The 22,779-nt window shown below is 34.1% G+C and overlaps 2 protein-coding genes and 1 non-coding gene across 3 annotated transcripts; 1 reads left to right on the top strand and 2 right to left on the bottom strand.

The window, feature by feature from the left end:
* Window positions 1-1,594: 1,594 nt before the first annotated feature.
* Window positions 1,595-1,665, bottom strand: Trnag-gcc (transfer RNA glycine (anticodon GCC)). The gene has a single exon. It is a non-coding gene; the product is annotated as a tRNA-Gly (tRNA).
* A 4,414-nt stretch (window positions 1,666-6,079) lies between these two features.
* Window positions 6,080-10,342, bottom strand: LOC132724369 (5'-deoxynucleotidase HDDC2-like). Its single transcript, XM_060709218.1, has 6 exons — window positions 10,197-10,342; window positions 9,888-10,012; window positions 8,835-8,937; window positions 8,189-8,257; window positions 7,494-7,632; window positions 6,080-6,248 (listed from the first exon to the last, which is right to left on the bottom strand). The coding sequence occupies exons 1-6, from the start codon at window positions 10,251-10,253 to the stop codon at window positions 6,082-6,084; spliced, it is 660 nt and encodes a 219-aa protein (XP_060565201.1). The 5' UTR covers window positions 10,254-10,342; the 3' UTR covers window positions 6,080-6,081.
* A 17-nt stretch (window positions 10,343-10,359) lies between these two features.
* On the top strand, window positions 10,360-15,359 carry LOC132724370 (small ribosomal subunit protein bS1m-like). Its single transcript, XM_060709220.1, has 3 exons — window positions 10,360-10,550; window positions 13,718-13,910; window positions 14,779-15,359. Exons 1-3 carry the CDS (start codon window positions 10,385-10,387, stop codon window positions 15,047-15,049), a joined length of 630 nt encoding a protein of 209 aa, XP_060565203.1. The 5' UTR covers window positions 10,360-10,384; the 3' UTR covers window positions 15,050-15,359.
* The last annotated feature ends 7,420 nt before the right edge of the window (window positions 15,360-22,779 follow it).

Below are 22,779 nucleotides of genomic sequence, written 5' to 3'. Positions count from 1 at the left end.
TTTTGTAGATTTAGGGATGAATTTGCCAGTATGAGTCCATGCTATTGGACATTTCTAAGAACTGTCATTGTTAGGGTATATTTTCATCAAAATTAATACATATAGATATTCCTCTTATAAATCTTATTCCTATAACTGTATAGGATTGATAATGTTACCTCAAGTTCTATTAGAAGTACCTATTTACTGGGTTTTCAGGTTAAATGTTTTTTGGCCGAGTTATGGCACGTGAAAAAAAGGCGGTTTAGGGGTAATGAATTTTGTTGCTGCTACACATTAGCTACAACATACTACAAAGTAGCTGCAGTATATATGGAACAAACAATTCAAACGGCCCCAAATACAATTGCTATCATCTGGTGACACATGTGATCACTGATTGCTTGTGTTGAAGTCTTACAGTGGGCCCATTTAGATTTCTTCCCTTTAAGTTATTAAAAAAACTCTTGTATATTGAAATGAGCATTTGCATGATTTAAAAACATACAAGAGATATATTAAAAATTTTAGCCATTCTAGTTTGTGTTATATTAACAGTAACTGCTGGATTTTTCCATAATATTAAATGTTTGTCAATTAATCCTTCATAATAACAGACAATCTTTTGAATTCAGCTCAACTTGACACTGTGAAGAACATAAGCTTAATGTCTTTTAATATATATATATTTTTTTTGGTTTATATATATTCCAATATTGGATTTCATTTTGTGAGTTTCAATTTACCATTGTTAAAGTTACTTTGACTTTCCAACAGCATTAAAATTGATTCATGTTTATTAGAAGATATTAAATTATTACTTGTTGAAATGAGATTAAAATTGCATGTAAAATTCCAAAGATTCTTTTGTCATTAATTCTAGCTAGTTTTCTTCCCTGCAGAATGTACTGTAAAAGAAAAGAAATAACAGCCAAACAAAAACAGTCAAACCTGTGAAAAAATGGAGAGACTGTACATGGTCTTCATAGACAAATTGGATGTTACCTTGTTCTTTTTATGATATGAAGGATTGTCAGAGATTGGCCTTGATAAGGTATTGTTTATTCAGAGGTGGTCTTTAAGATGGGTTTGACTGGACTTAAAACTTTACCCCTAGTGTATAATATGATTAAAGGGATCCCACTGAGTATTTTTTTACATGACGAGGCTGGAAATAATATTTTGAAAATTAATGTTCCATTTCATGGAAGTTTCAACTTTTAAAAAACTTTTATAATATTCAATATCATTCTATAACATCTATATAATTTCAATAACTTGACTATTCCTGGAACCAAAAATATAAAAAAAAATCACATGTCGGGTAAGATATATTTGTAACTTATTATTGTGAAAAATGACCCAAAATTGAAAAGCGTTGCTTTGCTTTTCACTCAAGTCGGGCTAAGAATAGCACAAAAATAAGATTTTCAATTTATTTCTGAGTATATTACATATTTATCATTTGTTAAAAAATTTCAAATTTTATGTTACAAGCTGTTTGACCTCAGTGGAGTTCCTTTAAAGTGGACCAGAAACCTATTTATGCTATAAAACCCAGTGCAAAATAATAAAAAATAGCATTCTTTACATATTTATAAAATAAAAAAAAATGTGCATCGGCCGGGAATCGAACCCGGGCCGCCCGCGTGGCAGGCGAGCATTCTACCACTGAACCACCGATGCTTACGAATTAGAGGGGAACAAATTAATAATAAATATCTTTTTTTATATCTTACTTGACATATGATTATTTTCAGTGTACCATAGATATAAATACTAATTGATACACCTGTTACTTTCTTTTCATAGAAAATTAAACCCTCAAGCATACAAAATCAAAAGTTTAAAGAAATTGTAGAGAACGTCTAATAACTCTCGCTTAGCTTAAAATGAAACTTTACATAGTTACTTCCCTTGGTGAACAAGTGTTTCTATGTTTCTAGATGGCCTGCCAATTACGGTCTGTGCTGGTGTAAAAAGACCCCGTGTACACGTATCATCACGTCAGCCTGGCGAACCTATTTTAATCAGATTGAATACTTATAAAAATGGCTTCGTGTCAAAAATGTTATATTTTCAACTAGTAACTTGTTTAATTAATGTAAATATTATTTTGGTTTTCTCCTCATATAATAGATCATAGCTTTGAAAGACCCTGAAATACTTTACAAGTTAGTCCGAGGGCGACCGCCTTTAATTAGAGTTATATACAGACCTACTAAAATCGTACTGTACGTTATATGCATGTATTGATCTATAGATCCCATAATTAAATAGCGTAATTTTAAGGTCTTTACGTGCTTCAGCGTCGTAGTTCAGAATATAATTTCTTTGATGTCTTAAATTATTCCAAATACGAATATGATTGTCTTTTGAAGCACTTTTCAATTCTCAGTGCCTAATGTTTTCTTATTTTGAGCACTGCGTTGTCACACCGTATTACCGGCGGCAGTGATGGCAGAGCACTGCAGTGATGGCAGATATCTGAAAATTAACCGATCGGTACAGGTACGTAGGTTATAAATTTGGTTGGTTTAATTATATTACACAAATACGGCCCATATCGTTGCTATAAAACTATTGTCCATTGAATGGAGATACTGTAAGGTAATTTTGGACTCGTTTTTTCCTGTTTTAAGACTATTTTGAGCAGGTTAAAAGTGACAGCCTCGGAAAAATCCGTGAAAATGTCTGTTTTCTGTTCATAACATCTCAAGTTTTAAGTAAATGGCAGGATTTTCTGTTATCAATATAGACGTTCATCCATTGGGGTCACGCATGCCAAATATCTACCCCTTGAGTCTTTTCTTGGAAGTTTTACAGACGCTCAATCTTGTCCGGTCGAAGAAAAAATGCTGCCGTTGTAGCAATGAAATGGGCCGTATTTGTGTAATATAATTAAACCAACCAAATTTATAAGGATTTAGCTCAATACAGGATTGGAGCAGTACCTCTAGACGCTTGCAGAACTCATGATCACAAAATAGACAAATATCGTTTTTTTCGCCGAATTTTACATTTTTCCTTGATTATCGTACTTGATTCGGTGTGAAAAGATGAATTAGACCTGTTAAAGTTCATTCCGTTGGGTTAAAAGACAAGATTTTAGCATTTTATCATTCGAGCGCCTTGTCCGGTATATACCGGAATACGGTATTTAGTGTGGTGCTCCAATCCTTTTTTTAGTCACAGCCAATTTATAACCTACCTGTGTCGATCGGTAATTTTCAGATATATGCCATCACTGCAGTGATCTGCCATCACTGCCGCCGGTAATACGGCGTGGTTGTTCTTGCAAAGTTAAACAAACCAAAATAAAGAAATATAGATAGCTAGGCTGGCTATCTATCAGTCGACTCACTTTGTAATAGAAAGAGCATCGAAACACGAGGCTATCTGATTTGTACGAAGGGGGTGGGGGTGCGTAGTCCCGAGTATTAAATCAGATTGCCGAGTGTTTTGATGTTCTTTCTCTTTTTGTATCATAGTCAAACATAAAAACACGTTCCCTGTTGTCACAAAAAGGTAACCAATGAACGAGCATCTGAATATGATATTTCTGTCGCTTTCCCTTTCTCTTCCGTCACTATAAGTTTAAACCCCAGCAAAAATGTGTCAATCAATGGGCATGCTCTGGAATGCGGGTTACTTAATTATACTTGCTCTCCAGTTAATGCACTGTGCACGTACAGGTATACGATTTAACTCTCAGAAAGGTCCCCACTATGGTACAAATTAATATGTTTTACATACCTCGATATAAAAATTTAGAGTGTCATTTTAAAGCAATGAAGTCTCATTATAATGGGCATGTAAAGCAGATTGCATACTACATGTATGTATTTTGACACTATGTCTTGCATCAGTACGGTTCTTTATACGCCCCCATCGCAGCTTACTGAATACACTCCCGTTACTTCAGACTTAAGAAGTGAGCGATAGTGGAACATTCGACCGATGCGCAGGAGAGTAGGTTCTTTACTATGTACAAATGTCTTGATAATTTGTCAGTTTTTGACAATATACTCATCTTTCGGAAAAAGACACATTCGCACTTCTAAAATATATAGCGAGTTGGCGACAGGGCATTATTTCAAATATAAAGTCAATGAAATATTCAAGTATGTTAACAAGAGCTGTCGGTAGGACAGCAATGCTCGACTATTCTTAGTGCTTGATAGTAAAAAAAATGCTTGATACAATTACCTCCTCCTGTTTACAGGTTGGGTAATGATGGTGAACAAGTGTGCAAAGTTTCAAAGCCATATGTCAATGGACTTTGAAAATATTTAAACTATTACAAAAACTTAAACATAAGTGGTTACGCCGACGCAGACGCCGACGCTCGGGTGACTACAATAGCTCTACTTATTCTTATCGAATAGTCGAGCTAACAAAATCAGGAAAGGAAGGGGGTCCCTCTGAAGCAATGAAACACCAATATCATATGAAAATTGCAAACTTTTCAAGATCTAGTCTGTTCAAGAGGTAATGTAAAATGCCAAATCTCTCACGATTATTTGAGAAACTCAGGCACAATCTCGTGCAGCTCCTAGCTTCCTATATAGGACATGTATTTTTTATAAATCGTTCTTTTTACTTTTTATGACATGTTGTTTGGTACATGTCTTATATATACGTACACCGAATATCAAAAAAAAAAAAAAAAAAAAAAACCTTAAAATTGCGTTATTGTATATATCAATTATTAACGAAACTGCAGGCTGCAGAACGGTAGTTAGGTCGTCTTCTAACGATTGATCTTTAAAGATAAACACATTTAAAAAAATATTTGTAATGCTAGTTAAAAGCAGTCGTATGCGCTAAATAATTTCTTTAACTACAAGTATAATATATTTTGGTCCGTTTATAATTGCCATGTTACTGGTTTCGGTCATAACTTTTAGGTGACTCGGTGTTACGTTTGCAAGAGAAAGATTTTATTTTCATATTCCTGTGTTACTGGATATCCATTGTTTTCATGACCGGGACAAATTATGACTTAAAATTGCGTTATTGTATATATCAATTATTGACGAAACTGCAGGCTGCAGAACGGTAGTTTGGTCGTCTTCTAACGATTGATCTTTAAAGATAAACACATTTAAAAAAAATATTTGTAATGCTAGTTAAAAGCAGCCGTATGCGCTAATTAATTTCTTTAAATATAATCTACTACAAGTATATTATAATTGTCGTGTTAATGGTTTCGGTCATAGCTTTTAGGTGACTCGGCGTTACGTTTGCAAGATATCGATGTTATTTTCATATTCCTGTGTTACTGGATATACAGTGTACATGAAGGGACAAATAATGACACTCGAATGCTTCAATAATTCAGTAACCTGAAAAGAACCTTTATCACGAATTTATAATACAGGGAACCTCCTTTATCAGATTGAGACTTTTACAACGGATTATTAGTTAACTTTACAATATTAGGCACGTTTTCACTTCAAATGTAAGGCTAATATGAAGTTCATTACGACATTATGAACATAAAACAAGGCCATTATGCAGAATTAAGTACGGCTTTTAGTAGAAAATTTGGCTATTATGAGATTGGAAATTTTGATTGGCTCTCCAGCTCAGCCATTATGAATCTGCTTTTTTTCTTCTTTTTTTTTTTCCTTTAAAAATTTTCCCATTTTGAATTGTGCAAGGGGATGTTTACAATAAAATTTATGAACAACAACCCAAAATTTTTCATTTTTTATATAAACCCTTTTCAATATCCCGGTTCCTTTTAATAGAAAAAAAAGCTGCTAGAAAAAATATAACCTTTTCAAAGTTAGACTGTCTATTTAAGATTTCAACAATTCCCCAAAACGTATCAAAAACATTTATTTTAAAAAAAGGACATAATTATCATTGTATAATCATACTATTAACAAATAACCTCTAAAATCAGTTCTTTAAAACAAATTCTGACTGATTACCAGTAGATCACAATGCTCCTTTCATGGACTGATTATTGCTTGTCTTGTTGCTTAGCAACCATAAATCATACTCCCAGCCATGTTCTACTCTTCTGTCCTTTAGAATTATATAAATAATTCCACAAGATTTTTAAGTAATCACAATAAATATCAATCTATGCTATTCTCCGTGTATAAAAGGCTTCACTCTGGCCGATTCTCTTTTTGACGATGACTGGCCAAAATCTCTTGTGTGAGGACTTGAGTGACCCCTTAATGGAGAAGACTGATTCCTTAATCTATCTAATTCTGTTACCCAGGTCTGAACTGTTTCTGTTCGAAATTTGCCTGAAATGAAAGACATGTAACAATCAATGTTTTGTTTTGTACACCTTGTATCATAATTATGGCAACTTTGTTTAATAGTTGGGGAAATCCCTCTTGCATTGTTCCCTGCACCTTAGTAGAACCATAGACCTTCCGTAAGCTTATAATTATGATTATCACATTTAAATCTGAAAGCTTACTATACACTTGAAGAATTCAATGCTCTTGAATAGATTTAAACCCATGGTTGTACGGCATAAGTCACTCAAAGCCAGCTGCCTTAACCTCTTTAAATCATGACACAAAATTTGCCTGGAGTGGAACATGTTTTACTGTATATGCCAGAATGTGTCTGTACTATATTGTAAGAAGAAGTGATTTGATTAAGTTAATATAGATGTGAAATCATTATTAAAAGTGGAGCACTCATTCTTATTGTCACACATTTTTAACAATCAAAGTATATATTCACAACATCTCAAATGACAGCCAAAGAAAAAACACTGCAAGTTTAAGTTCCTCATCTCATAAATGATATAACTTATAGCCAGGTAAAGTAAAGCAGTATGTTCAAATATTGGCAATAAAAATTTATCCAATAAGACAACAGACGCCCAAGAACAACATGTCAAATCAGCCAGATTTCTTTCAGTTACCCTCAGTCTCCAGAATACATTACAAAACTTGCAGAGGCAGTATAAGAAGACTTATGTAGCTTTTTGTTTTTATAAATCGAACAATTACTCAGAATTTACTGTCCAGCCAGGACAGCTTGAACATCAGTACAGAGTCAGAGAGTCCAGGTTCTATACTGTCACCTGCACGATAATCAGTATTTATCTTAGATTTAAACAAAGGCCATCCAAGGGAGAGACTGATCATGGTCTTTTAAGACAAGTGGGCTTTATTTGGAGGTTACCTTTTTTTTTTAATCAACAAAGGATTGGCAGACTTGCCTTTATTTATAGGATGATTTTTATTCAGAGGATAACACAGGTTTCACTTTTTAACAAGGAACATTTCAAAATTAAAAGTAGGGCAAGCTCATTCTTATAAAATTAGCAAATTTCCATTAACATGTACATATATAATATTTCAATATAAAAGTGTAGCAATCTGAGTTACCCGCAGGGTAGAATCAGAATAATTTGTAGCGCTCAATAAGTCTACGAAGATGTTCAGGCTAGTTCAGACATAATTCAGTAATTATTGCCTGTAACCCTTAGTTTCTAAAAGAGTTCTTTATAAGCACAGTATTACTAATACCTTCTGTGGAATCGAAAAACTCTTGTAAAAAGCCTGGTTTATTCTCTAACTGTTCATATTCATATGCTTGAAAGATCATATCAAACTTGTCCAGATCTTTTACAAACTTAGCTTCCGCAGTCTTTTCTTCTTCATATTCCTGCAAAAATTGAGCAAAATCTTTGTATACAAACAATACATATATATTCATGTATATAATAACATATATAACATATGTATTCAACTTAACTTATTACAGCAATGCCTGATAGCTCATTCACTTATATACCATATTTCACAGCAGCTTCTGTACAGATCAAAATAGCATGTACACTAAAAAGTAATTAACACTACATGTAATTTGAAGATCCATTTTACAATGCTTGGAAACTTGCCAATAATTATAAAGATGCCTATTTAACCTTTATACTTCTAGATTTCCATTACAGACTTGCTTTGCCTTAGAAACTAACCACTGTTATTTTAAGGGGAATAATATAAAAAAGCTCAATTTTAGCAGCAAAGGGAAAAGTGTATGGTTATATGGTACACAGCCAGGTTGTATACAGCTTGTATAGATTGGACTTTAATACTATAAACAATGTATGTTCAACATAAATCCTGTACATAAATACTATACACTATGGCAAAGGACTTTCCGAAAACTTGTAAGTATGACTTGAAATAAAATAACCTAAAATACACAAAAACCATACCAGCCACAGGCTCATCAGCTCTGAACCAATTTCTTCACTCACTAAAGTTGATATATGACTCATGGCTGTCTGAAACATACCAAACAACATAAATATAAAAATACATCAATACTATGAAAACACAAAACAAGAGCTACCAGTAAAACAATGCACTCAAATTTTTCTAGTGCTTTGAAAGCAAAACTAAAACTTTTCCAGACATCTTACATCAGATGAAAGAAAGAATGTTACATTAGTTTATTGTCATGTCCCAAACGCTAACCAGAAATCATTTTAAGCTCAACAAAAATCCTGGTTTCTTAGCACCCAAGTAACACAACTGAATTCTATATGAAGATAAGAGATATTTCATAGCTGATACTAAACATGAATTCAATATAGATAAATAATGATAATACTCAATAATGAGACCACACCTCTAGCAACCACCTATGGGAAATATCAAAGACACAGTACTGCTGTTTGGATATTAATTGGTTCATTTGGTGGCAAATCACTACATTGACCTAGTGGTGCAGACAGACAACGGTAAAACCAGGTGCATGTTCATGCCCTTACCTGTGCTTGTGGAGGTGATGTGATTGCAAATGACTGGTTAAGAGGGGTTAAATTTTAATTTGCAGCAAATATTAAAACAAATGCTAACCTTTTCTCTCTTATATTTGTCATCTTTATCAACGCCATCTGCTGGGGCTATGTCACCTACAATAGACTCAGCCAAATCATGTACCAGTGATAACTTTATGCATCTGAAATAATCAACATAACCAAATCATATCTGAGTAACCCAGTCTGAAACAGACTCTACTGTGTTTCCTTTCCTTGTCAGAATATTAAATATCACTACCAAGTTATCATAATAAACAGTCTGCAACACAAGATATCTCATCAAAATAAGTTTACTAATCTAAAGATAGAATCTAGTTTAGCAAAGCCTATTCTGTTTTGAGTTAAGATGATACTTGACTAGAAGTTATCCTGAAATCTGCTCATGTGAATTTTGTTTTAGTTTTAGAAATGACTATGTTAAAACTGGGGGTTTCAATGGAGACAGTAGCCCCCAATATGCAAGCATGCCAATATTGTTTTGGGGTCTGTTTAGTCCTATAAATATGACGTTGCTTTGAGATATTTTTTATTCTGGGCAAAGCAACTTGGGCTTGACCGACATAATGATAAACTATAACAAGCCTGTAATGTCTGGTATATTGGACTAGGGTCTGTTATATGACAACACATAGTTGTGACGGTGTGTGGTAGATGTCAATGTTTTTTCCAGGATTCTGGGAACATGACCCATTTCCATGGAATTGGGAATTTCAACGATGTTTTGTTAAAATTTGGGAAAAAAAGTAGAACTAATTTTGCAGTGATTAAATGAATGCAAAGAATCACTGTCTAGGATGGAATCTTCAAACATTTAAACACCATAACAGTGAAGAAACCCTTATTTTCAAAGATTTTAGAATTTGCTATTCAATATTTTTATTTTGTTACTTGCAACGGGGATCGAATTGTTTGCTGTGAATTTGGAAAATAATATACTATTTTCAATTCAGAATATGACCGAATATCTGCTATAAAATAAGCCAAAAAAATCCCTGGATGTGATCTAAAGCTCATGTGTTATCAGGCAAGATTTTTTAAGGCTCAATAAGGACACAGTTTAAAACACTGTTAAATTGATATACATGTATACCTTTCTTTACTTAATCCAGATGAAGGTTCAACTAAGAAAGACATCATTGCCATTCTGTACATATGGTCAGCTACACTCTCCGGGTCACTTACTTTATGTAAAACCCATCCTGTTCTTTGTACACGCTGTAAATAAAGAGATTTATTATCAAACCCAACTGGCACATGAATAATTGGAGATGTGTCATGTACTGTAGTCTGTACAACTTATTTAATGTATTTTGCTATCAAAATTGTCAATTTAGGTAGATCAGTTATTCTAATGACGGCATACTCATTTTCATATATAAAACATTAACCAAAACGTTACCTTTAATTGTCCTATTAAGGAAAAGAACTCAAACAGCTTTGTTAAGTTTGAAGCCATGTCTAAAATGTAAACATGTATACATGTGCGATTGGTGCTTCCGGTGAGAGATAATCCAATCAGCTTGTCGTTTACAACGCCTTGGCTGTATTCGAGCTTCTGATTGGATAGTAGAGTAACATCGATTCAATATGGCTGCCCCCATACGAAATGTTTTCCAGAGGTCAATTTTTAGAAATATTCTGAAGATTCATCGCTCCAAACGAAATGTTCCAGTTGCAGCATTTTCTGATGAAACAGGAGCAAAGAAAACTAGGCTTGATTTTTATTTAGACCAGATAGATTCTACTTACGAGGGTATATGAATTGATTTCGATTCGCTCCAATAACAATTCGCACCACAATTTTTTTTGCTTAACTTTAGTGACGATTTGCTTCACTTTAAAATAATCATATGACACGTTAATATGAAAAAGGCAAAGCCTTAAAGCGAGCTCGATTTTCCTTTACCGTAAGATAGTTTAAAATAATCTTTCATTTTTATTTTACATTTTCCGTTTTAAAATTGTCATTTGGTATTTTAAACACTGCTTCCGTTTATTCTGGTTCCCCCTTTCTATTATGGTTTCTATAAAAGTGCGCAGGACACCAGTCTACGCTTCCGTTTTCAATCAGAGTACATCGGCTTTTATCGTTATCTTGTAATTCGTAAAGTTGCGATGTGTCCAATTCCATACTTCGGACGAAATTTTTCAAAACCATCACTTAGCAGGTACTCGCGTTACCGTAAAGCTCGCTTTGCGAGCAGGCCTTTTGGGCCAGCTCGTCGAGCTCTCTATTAAATCATTTACATTATTAATAGACGGAAATAAGTATAGGTTTTGGTATATACAGTAGAATGTTGGTTTAAAGTCAAAGTTGAAGGGACTTCGTGTAAATTAATACTTTCAGATCTATAATCATAGATTATTATAGATCTTCTTCTTCCAATACTGTACATAACCCAATTTGGGGCATTAAAGTACAGGGTGTATCTACAAAGTTTGTGCGGCAATAAGTGCAGATTTAAAAGAAGAACATGTTAAAAATAAAATCAACTCTGGCATATTAGGGCCCCATGACTAACCATGTTGAACTTACGATAATAATATGTGCTAGGATTGACAAATATACATTTTATTTGGATTTTAAGGCATTTGGGGCTTCAAACCCCATTCGTATCTTGGACAAAAAGTACTGTATTTTTATACTCAATTTATTCTATTCTGACCATGAAAAAACTTTGACACTTCTAAAAATTTGACACTTAAAATTTCGACTTGTATACTTGGTTCCTATGATTTCACAAGTTCTATGATATCACTGTATTTACATTTTCTGTGACTGCTAGTAAAAGCAACACAGGATGATGCTAATATTTTTAAAACTGGCACACTAAATTCATTTTCATCTGCCAAAAAATTTAATTTTGCGAAAAATGAATGTATTAGTGGCAGCAAAAACTATTTTTATAAGAATTAGATCTTCATTTTTGACTACTATTTCCCTTGAATGTGTTTACACAGTCAATTAGAATCAGTTAGGACATATCGTCTGTTTATATAGTTTGAATTTTATAGCAAGTTAACTGTTGGAACTTGGAACTGGAAGTTTTTTACAACTTAAGTTTAACACAACACTTCAAGAAAATCAACTTATCGAAATCTGACTCATAGCAGTTTAACTGTATATATATGAATTGAAATATGTTATTTATAAATGGATTAACTTATATTTAGACGCAATATCTTTTAGGTCAGGACCTTCACGTATATCAAACTCCAATTGACCTTGAGTCATGTATGGCCTTGACATTGAAGGTCAATATTTAATTTTCACTGATTTTCAGTTTCACTATGGGTGACTGTAACTTGGTAATTAAGAATGGATTATCTTTATACCTCGAGTTTTTAAATGATCTTGACCATCATTATCAAGGTCAAAGTTTTGAATTTTGGTTAAGTTGACATCATTTTGTTATTTATGTACTGATTTGATTCATATATATATAGACAAAAGAACACTTGTGACCAAACAGACCAGGGCCGTCAAAATCTGATTTTGACTTACTTGCCCATTTTGATCTGAAGCATTTTTTAACTTGTCTGTATGATAATACTGTATCATCATATTTACATAGTTATTTTTTTAAAAATTTATTGCTTTTATTTGTTTGCTTTTTAAAAAAGTAAAGAAGTCAACTGTTGCCCCCGCCCGGCAGTGGCTCTTGTTTTCCTGTTGCGTTAGCAATAATATGAAAGTGGAATAGGGAAGTCAGATACACAAACTAAAATCAAGGGCTGATTTAAAGTCTCACAGGACTGCTTCCTGGAACATGATATGATGGCCAGTAATCAATTATAAAAAATAAGGATAAATTTTAAAATACTGCTTAAAATATAGAGATGGACACACTCTTTTTATTAAATGAACATTTCCAAAAGTTATTTATAGAAGAGTTATTGATTGGTTATATGTAACAAAATAATGATTTGAAAACAATTTTGAAAGAAAATTAAAGTTATTATGACATTTTCCAGTACACTCACCATTTCAACTTTGATGGGCATAATGTCAATTTAACTTGATATTATATGATTATTATCAAATGCTTCAAACACTATGCTCACCTTATTTATCATCTTCTAAAGACCACTTACCTAGTATGTGTAGTTGGTTGTCCTGTTGAGCTCTGTTACTGCTGAAACTTATCCTGAATTCAATGTTTGTCTGTTATATAGATTTCATATTGTGAATTTAAAGAAACCACAAGTCTGATTTCAACCAAACTTACTATGATTGTTTTTTTGGTGAAGGGCCTCCAAATAAGAAGTCTTGTTGCCAAGGGAACAGAAAGGAATAGAGCATAGATATTTTTCGCAAGGCATTTTCTTGTGGACCTCTATCATATTATAGCCCGGGGGTCAAAATTGGCCCCACCCCAGGGGTAATGACCAATGTGTTTTCCTTACATGTACATGTATATAGTAAAAAAAAAAAATCATTACTCAAAACTACTAGGGCTAGAGCTGAGATATTTAGCATGAAACATTGTCTAGTGAAGCTCTATTAAGATTATTATAGAGCTTCACTATACAATGCAGGTTTCCAGATGAGACCACATATGGTGTACTGGGTTGAGATTGTCAGTTTACTTTTACACAATTTGGGAATCAAAAAACATGGTTGTTTGAAAAACTAAATTATTCATTAGGATCATTTCTGCAATATTTTCTGTTTAGGGCTGTAGAACAACTAATATGGTACCCATTTGAATTGTAACATAACTTTAGTTGTTTATCTGTGTTAAAATGTTAACAGATTTTATGTGAGAACTTTAACTTTAAACACATCAAAATTGTATTTAATGAGACACATGCACGTAGATGATGAATGTATGGGTTTTTTTTTTGTTGTTATTGATGTTTGTATGTATGATGTTTGTTTATTGTATGTAATAATATTCTGAAATGATGTTTTTGCAGAGATAGTTGAAGAAAAAGTAGAAGAAAAGCAAAGTTTTGCAACATTGTTCAGATACTCAGGACTAGTCCAGATGGGTGACCTGAAAGAGAAGGCAATGGCAGGAAGGATAGTAGATGTTGTTGATGATGATCTGTATATTGATATTGGTGCCAAATTTTATTGTGTTTGCAAAAGGCCAGCAATGCAAAGAGAGTAAGTTTATTTTGATTTTCTGATTGGAGAGAAAATGATACCATTCAAAATATTGAAACAAAATTTGGTTCACTTATTAACTTTGACTTAAAGCAAAATTGTTATACCTTTTTTATGCCTAAATAATCAAAGTTTTATTCACTTTAAAATGTATGATAACAGTAAAATTTACTACTGTTTTAAGGCTAAAGATTATTTTTAGGTGGACTTTCTTGGAGAAAAAATTGAACTATTGCTACAGTCATGGTAAAAAATAACTTTGTCGTTAAATGGCCTTGTCCATACAGAACAAGTATTGTATTTGCTTAATTTTTTTCCCCTTTTTGCTTTTCAAAATTTCTATTCCATGCAGAACTCTTGTCCAAAGCTTCAATTAATACAATATGCATGTATTTTTATTTTATCATTGACTTGTGTTCTTCTTCAAAAGTTAGTTGATCAGATTGAGGCTTTTAGAAACTACATAATTATAGTGTACATAAAAATCTGTGTTGCAAAAAAAGGGGGAATGGCAAATCTCAAGGAATGAATTGTTAATAATCTTACACCATGATCTTAGACCATGATGGTGCTTTTGTTATGTGTTAAAAAGTTTATATATTTTAATCATTAACCTGCTTGAACTGAAAAACCTTTACCACCAGTATAGACCCAGGCCAGCGTGCACAATCATACAGTCCGGCCATGCTCTATACTGTTGGCTGACCAACTTCAAATTTTACCTGCGTTATCACCAAAATTTATAGTACAAATATAGTTAAACAAATAGATGCTGGACACATCAATTTAAGAAATTCTACATAGTATAAGGTTAAAAAAATATACTCAGTTGAAAATGAAATTATTTATTTGTTTTTTTTTCCTCCAGGCTATATCTGAAAGGACAGAGAGTGAAAGTATATATGCATAAACTTGAAATGTCATCTAGCTTCCTTGGAAGTGATAAACATGTTACTTTACTCGAAGCGGACTGTACTTTAACGGGTACTTTTAACCCTGTACATCAAACAGAACAATCACACCCAGAGGAGAATAAAAATGAAGAAACAAATGCAAAACCGGGTTACATAGACCGATTGTTGTCGGAAGACGATCTCAGTGCTACCAGTGGAAGTCCTGCATATACACCAGATACATAGAAAAAAACTAATAAAATTGTTAATTATTTGTCAATTTTATATACAAGTACGAGTATATAAAAAAGGAGCTGTGTTAAAGATGTGATTTGAGGGAAGTAAGACTGTTTGGAACTTACCGTTATTGTCGTTAACAAAATTTGAAGCAATTTTAATGGAATAATTTTAATTACGAATTGTCAGTTGGAATGCTTCTAAAGATAAGATAGTTGTAAAAAAATAATAATAAAGAATTAACAGTAATGCTATTCTTCTGGTCAATAGATGCTGTTGAATAAGATATGATAATAATAAAGATATATGTATAACTGTATTATTTGATTGAGCTTGCATGTAGGGTAATACATACAATGTCATGTAGAGCTGTCATTGATTTAATCCAAAGCACATAAAACTATATCAATATCAGATGAGAAATATAGACAATGTGTCAATATAACAAGTATTACACATGTATATTTCATTTTCATACCTGCTCAGTGCATACAATAGTGATGGGAATAGTGTATAGATGACCACTGCAGGGTTATTCTTTTGTTTTGGCTATTTTTCCAATCACTGCTATGAAATATGCCCTTAACATACAAGTAGCATTGTTTTAGTCCTTTAACTGGGCACCTGCTTTCGTATGTGTTTGGGGTAAATTTTTGTAATTTTCTAGACAGTTAATTAATTTGTCAAAATTATTGATTTTTTTCCAGATTTGTATTGATATTTGATGACAGCTCTTTATACACGTTGACATAAATTTTGAATATTGATACAATGTAGTCTGATATTGTGCTGTTTGGTTATATGGATTACTGTAGGGAGGACAACATCATAAAATGGTACTCATCATCTATATACAGGGTCTAACATAGTTGTCATTTCATAGAATCTTATATTAGAGGAATTCATGAGAGGGTAGAGTTTAATGAAAGTCTGTATGAAGTAACTACTAAAGTCAAATTTTTATATTAAGCCTTTTTAGGTCACCTGTCACAAAGTGACAGGGTGAGCTTTTGTGATCGCTTTTCGTCCGGTGTCCGTCCGTCCGGCGTCCGTCCGTCCGTAAACTTTTACTTTGAATGACATCTCCTCATAAACCACTAAGCCAATTTCATCCAAACTTCACAGGAATGTTCCTTTAGTGGTCACCTTTAAAATTTGTTCAAAGAATTTAATTCCATGCAGAACTCTGGTTGCCATGGCAACCAAAAGAAAAAACTTTAAATATCTTCTTTTAAAAAAACCCAAAGAGCTAGAGCTTAGATATTTGGCATGAAACATCTTCTAGTGAGTGTCTACCAAGTTTGTTCAAATAAAAGCCCTGGGGTCAAAATTGGCCCCGCCCCAGGGGGTCATTGATTTTCCCTATATGCATATAGTAAAAACTTAAAAAATCTTCTTTTAAAGAACCCAAAGAGCTAGAGCTAAGATATTTAGCATGAAACATCTTCTAATGGGTGTCTACCAAGTTTGTTCAAAAAAAAAGCCCTGGGGTCAAAATTGGCCCGCCCCAGGGGGTCATTAATTTTCCCTATATGCATATAGTAAAAACTTAAAAAATCTTCTTTTAAAGAACCCAAAGAGCTAGAGCTAAGATATTTAGCATGAAACATGTTCTAATGGGTGTCTACAAAGTGTGTTCAAATAAAAGCCCTGGGGTCAAAATTGGCCCCGCCCCAGGGGTCATTGATTTTCCTTATATGTGTATAGCAAAAACTTAAAAAATCTTCTTTTAAAGAACCCAAAGAGCTAGAGCTAAGATATTTAGCATGAAACATGTTCTAATGGGTGTCTACAAAGTTTGTTCAAATAAAAGCTCTGGGGTCAAAAATTGCCCCGCCCCGGGGGTCATTGATTTTCCTTATATGTGTATGGCAAAAACTTAAAAAATCTTATTTGAAAAAACCCAAATAGCGAGAGTTTAGATATTAAGCGTGAAACATCTTCTAGTGAGTGTCTACCAAGTTTGTTCAAATAAAAGCCCTGGGGTCAAAATTGGCCCCGCCCCAGGGGGTCATTGATTTTCCCTATATGCATATAGTAAAAACTTAAAAAATCTTCTTTTAAAGAACCCAAAGAGCTAGAGCTAAGATATTTAGCATGAAACATGTTCTAATGGGTGTCTACAAAGTTTGTTAAAATAAAAGCCCTGGGGTCAAAATTTGCCCCACCCCGGGGTCATTGATTTTCCTTAAATGTGTATGGCAAAAACTTAAAAATCTTCTTTGAAAAAACCCAAATAGCTAGAGTTTAGATATTAAGAATGAAACATCTTCTAGTAAGTTTCTACAAAGTTTGTTCAAATAAAAGCCCTGGAGTTAAAACTCGCCCCGCCCCAGTGGTGTCATTGTTTTTAACTATATGTGTATAGTAAAAACTTAAAAAATCTTCTTTAAAAAACCCAATGAGCTAGTGGTTAGAATTTAAGTTGGAAACATTTTTTTTTTGGTGTCTACCAAGTTTGTCCAAATAAAAGCCCTTGGGCTTAAATTGGCCCTGCCAAGGGGGGGGGGGGGGGGGCGGAGGTCATTGTTTTTCATTATATGTGTGTAGTAAAAACTTAACATCATGAAACATCTTCTAATGGGTGTCTTCCAAGTTTGCTCAAATAAAAGCCCAGGGGTTTAAACTGGCCCCGCTCCGGGGGCCTATATACAGGTGAGCGACCTCAGGGCCATCATGGCCCTCTTGTTTTTTTTGCTTACCTCAGAGGACAAAGTGGTCAGAGGTGAGCTTTTGTGATGGCAGTGTGTCCATCATTTTTATGCCACCGCAGCATCTGCGATGCGGTGGCATATAGCGATTCACCTGTGTGTGTGTTTGTTTGTGTGTGTGTGTGTTATATAGATTATATAGTGAACTTAAAAAATCTTCTTGTGAAAAACCAGTAGTCCAATTTCAACCAAACTTGGCAGGATTGATCCTTGGGTGAAGGGCTTCCAAAGTTGTTCAAAGAATTTCATTCCATGCAGAAATCTGGTTGCCATGGCAACCAAAAGGAATTATAAGAACAAATTTAAAAAATCTTCTTGTAAAGACCCAAAAGGCCTAGAGCTTAGATATTTTGCATAAGGCATTGTCTGGTAGACCTCTACCAAGATTGTTCAAATTATAGCCCTGGGGTCAAAATCGGCCCCGCCCCGGGGTCATTGATTTTCACTATATGTACATATAGTAAAAACTTAAAATACCTTATTGTAAAGACCCAAATAGCCTAGAGCTTAGATATTTTGCATAAGGCATTGTCTTTGTAGACCTCTACCAACATTGTTCAAATTATAGCCCTGGGGTCAAAATAGGCCCCGCCCCGGTCATTGTTATTTAGATTATATAGTGAACGTAAAAAATCTTCTTGTGAAAAAACCAATAGTCCAATTTCAACAAAACTTGGCAGGATTGATCCTTGGGTGAAGGGCTTCCAAAGTTGTTCAAAGAATTTCATTCCATGCAGAAATCTGGTTGCCATGGCAACCAAAAGGAATTATAAGAATAAATTTAAAAAATCTTCTTGTAAAGACCCAAAAGGCCTAGAGCTTAGATATTTTGCATAAGGCATTGTCTGGTAGAGCTCTACCAAGATTGTTCAAATTATAGCCCTGGGGTCAAAATCGGCCCTGCCCCGGGGTCATTGATTTTCACTATATGTACATATAGTAAAAACTTAAAATACCTTATTGTAAAGACCCAAATAGCCTAGAGCTTAGATATTTTGCATAAGGCATTGCCTGGTAGACCTCTACCAAGATTGTTCAAATTATAGCCCTAGGGTCAAAATCGGCCTGGCCCCGGGGGTCATTGATTTTCACTATATGTACATATAGTAAAAACTTTAAATACCTACTTGTAAAGACCCAAAAGGCCTAGAGCATAAGGCATTGTGTTGTAGACCTCTACCCAGATTGTTCAAATTATAGCCCTGGGGTCAAAATCGGCCCCGCCCCAGGGGTCATTGGTTTTCGTTATATGTATATAGTAAAAACTTTAAAAAAATTTCTTCTAGCAATTGACAAATGCTAGAGGTTAGATATTTTGCATGAAACATTGTGTAGTGAACCTCTAGCAAGATTGTTCAAATTATAGCCCTGGGGTCAAAATTGCCCCCGCCCCGGGGGTCATTGATTTTCAATATATACATATAGTGAAAAATAAAAAAATCTTATTGTCTGTAGGTACAAGGCTTCAAAACTTAAAATACCTTCTTGTAAATGCCCAAAAGGCCTAGAGCTTAGGTATTAATGCGGTGGCATAGCATTTTTCTCAAATGCAATCTTGTTTGTTATCCACAATTCGTATGAAAAATCACCTCCTTAACCATGCTGTGGATTTTGAACAAACTTCACCAGATGATCTAGGTGGTCCTGTACAAAAATTATATAAATACATATGTAGCTCCATTCTAAAACATCAGTAGGTCACAGCTTTGAAAATGAAATTTTTAAAGATCTCTGCTCAAAAATGACAATGCCCAGAGCTCGGATATTTGGTATCCTGTTAAATAGTGTCCCTGTGGTCAAAAATGGCCCTTTTCCTTGGGTCACTGGACTTTATATATAAAATTCTGTAGTAAAATAGATTTAAGTCTTCTTTTGCCTACAGCTCATATATTTGGCATAAAGCATCACCTTTTGGACTTGCAAAAGGTATATAAATCCCCCTCGGGTCAAAATTGGGACATAGGAAAATATTTTTTTTGATGAACAAAACAAGCCCAGAGCATAGATATTGCTTTGTTGATCTTAACAAAAGTTACCTAAATCATGCCTTTGTGGTCAAGAATGGCCTCACCCTTTTGGGTGGGGGGGGGGCACAGTTAATATAGACTTTCAAAGTAAATATGTTTGAAAATTCTTTTCCTCCAAAACTAATGCACAGAACATAAATTTATGGCATGAAGTATCATTTTGTGGTCTCTCCTGAAGTTGTTAAAGCCATTCCCTGGGATCAAAATTGGTCCTGCCCTGGGGTGACTTGGTTTATGTAGACTTATAAAGGAAAACACTTTTATGTCTTCTTTTGTGCAACTGTAATGCAAAGAGCTTAGGTTTTTGACATGTGTCATTGCTTTGTGGTCTTTTTCAAAAGTGATTTAACTCATGTCCCTGGGGTAAAAAAAATTCAAGTTTTTGGGTCACTTTGAGTTTAAGAGACTTACATAGTATAACTGATTTAATTAAGTCTTCTTGTGTGAAATAACAATGTCCAGAAAAATAACTAAAGAACGCTTAGGCCTAGGAACTTCAAACTTGGTATTGGAATTGGTCTTGGCAAGAAGATTACCCCTATTGATTTTGGGGTCAAATGTCAAGGTCACATTGACCTTGTAGGTAAAAATGCGTTCCTATCAATAACTAAAGAACGCTTAGGCCTAGGAACTTCAAACTTGGTATGGGGATTGGTCTTGGCTAGTAGATGACCCCTATTGATTTTGGAGTCAAGGGTCAATATGACCTTGTAGGTAAAAGCGATTCCCGATCAATAACTTGACAGCCCATGGGCCATCAAACGGCATATGTGCATTGGTCTTTGCCAGTATATTACCCCAATCGATTTAAAAGTGAAAGTCACATTGACTTTGTACGTAAAAACGGTTTGCAACCAATAACTCAACAACTCAAGTTGCCTTGGTTGAAATTTTTTATTAAACTAAAAATGCTTTTGGTATTCACATTTTAAGGTTTAATATAATATTACAAATTGGCTGTCGTTAAGGCTACTTGATTCATAGAATTTATGAATTAATTATTTGGTAAGATGTGTGATAACTTTGTCATAAAATTGCTGCACACAACCTTTATGGACACAATGACCTAGTTACAAGTCCTGACCAGTAGATAACCCTTATTGATTTTTTGGTCATTAAATCAAAATTGGTTGCCGAAAGGAGGCATTCATGTTTTACAAACATATCTTGTTCTTATTGAGGAGGATTGCACAGCACAAGTGTAATAGTATAATAACTCTCCATTATTATTGAGTTATTGTAGTATTGTGGTTTCTCCTTTAAACGTTAATGAGATATCAGCTTGAAAAGTCATGGTCTTAAACTGGCTTTTAACGTTTTGTGATGTTGCACGTGTATTTGTATTTGAATGTCATTGTGTGCCAGTATTTTATCCCTATTGTCATGTTCGACGTGTGATTTGACAGTCAGTGGTCGCTTCTTGTTACATAATATTATTATCCCCCGCCGAAAAGGCGGCGGGGATATAGAAATAGTCTCCGTCCGTCCGGCCGACCGTCCGTCCGTCCTTCCGTCCGACATTTTTGTCCGGAGCATATCTCTAAAAGTATTTGAGTAATCAACTTGAAACTTCATAGGTGGAAAGACCTCATTGAGGAGGAGTGCAGTGCACAAGAATGATAACTCTACCCTGCATAATTTTTGAGTTATTGCCCTTTGTTATTTTTCAAAATTGATTTTTGTCCAGAGCATAACTCCAAAAGCCTATGAGATATCAACATGAAACTTCATAGGTGCATAGATCTCACTCAGGAGGTGTGCAGTGCACAAGAATGATAACTCTACCTTTCATAATTTTAGAGTTATTGCCCTTTGTTATTTTTCATACCTAATTTTTCACCTGAGTGGAGCATAACTTAAAAAGTGTTTGACATATCAACATGAAATGTCATAGGTGGATAGATTTTATTGAGGAGGAATGCTGTGCACAAGAATGATAACTCTTCCCTGTACAATTTTTGAGTTATTGCCCTTTGTTCTTTTTCATACTATTTTGTCCGGAGCTTATCTCAAAAAGTATTTGAGGTATCAACTTGAAACTTCATAGGTGGATGGATCTCATTGAGGAAGAGTGCAGTGCACAAGAATGATAACTCTACCCTGCATAATTTTTGAGTTATTGCCCTTTTTTATTTTTCAAAATTAATTTTTGTCCAGAGCATAACTCAAAAAGCCTTTGAGATATCAAAATGAAACTTCATAGGTGCATAGATCTCACTCAGGAGGTGTGCAGTGCACAAGAATGATAACTCTACCTTTCATAATTTTAGAGTTATTGCCCTTTGTTATTTTTCATACCTAATTTTTCACCCGAGTGGAGCATAACTCAAAAGTGTTTGAGATGTCAACATGAAATGTCATAGGTGGATAGATTTTATTGAGGAGGAATGCTGTGCACAAGAATGATAACTCTTCCCTGTACAATTTTTGAGTTATTGCCCTTTGTTCTTTTTCATACTATTTTGTCCGGAGCTTATCTCAAAAAGTATTTGAGGTATCAACTTGAAACTTCATAGGCGGATGGATCTCATTGAGGAAGAGTGCAGCGCACAAGAATGATAACTCTACCCTGCATAATTGTTTAGTTATTGCCCTTTTTTTATTTTTCAAAATTAATTTTTGTCCAGAGCATAACTCAAAAGGCCTTTGAGATATCATTATGAAACTTCATAGGTGCATAGATCTAACTCAGGAGGTGTGCAGTGCACAAGAATGATAACTCTACCTTTTATAATTTGAGAGTTATTGCCCTTTGTTATTTTTCATACTTAATTTTTCAATTCAATTTTTTTCTCAAAAAGTATTTGAGGTATCAACCTGAAACTTCATAGGTGGATAGATTTTACTGAGGAGGTTTGCAGCACACAAGAATGATAACCTACCTGCATTATTTTTCAGTTATTGCCCTTTGTTATTTTCAGCCATCAGTATTCACATAGGTTTCAAATCTGTAATCACTATAGCCATCAGTTTTCATTACCAAAAGTCCTCTTAAAATGGA

Source organism: Ruditapes philippinarum, unplaced genomic scaffold (genome assembly GCF_026571515.1).
Source record: "Ruditapes philippinarum isolate M1 unplaced genomic scaffold, ASM2657151v2 ctg224_1_1_1_1, whole genome shotgun sequence".
Lineage (NCBI taxonomy): Eukaryota > Metazoa > Mollusca > Bivalvia > Venerida > Veneridae > Ruditapes > Ruditapes philippinarum.
Note: the sequence above shows the minus strand (reverse complement) of the source record. Positions and strands in the feature narration are given on the sequence as shown.

Excerpts from the sequence above, each read along its gene's own strand:
- LOC132724369 (XM_060709218.1), bottom strand. The coding sequence starts at position 10,253 with ATGGCTTCAAACTTAACAAAGCTGTTTGAGTTCTTTTCCTTAATAGGA. Across the intron at positions 10,013-10,196 it reads CCTTAATAGGACAATTAAAG|CGTGTACAAAGAACAGGATG; the intron begins GTAACGTTTTGG and ends CTTTATTTACAG. Across the intron at positions 8,258-8,834 it reads ACAAATATAAGAGAGAAAAG|ACAGCCATGAGTCATATATC; the intron begins GTTAGCATTTGT and ends GGTATGTTTCAG.
- LOC132724370 (XM_060709220.1), top strand. The coding sequence starts at position 10,385 with ATGGCTGCCCCCATACGAAATGTTTTCCAGAGGTCAATTTTTAGAAAT. Across the intron at positions 10,551-13,717 it reads GATAGATTCTACTTACGAGG|AGATAGTTGAAGAAAAAGTA; the intron begins GTATATGAATTG and ends ATGTTTTTGCAG. Across the intron at positions 13,911-14,778 it reads AGGCCAGCAATGCAAAGAGA|GCTATATCTGAAAGGACAGA; the intron begins GTAAGTTTATTT and ends TTTTTCCTCCAG.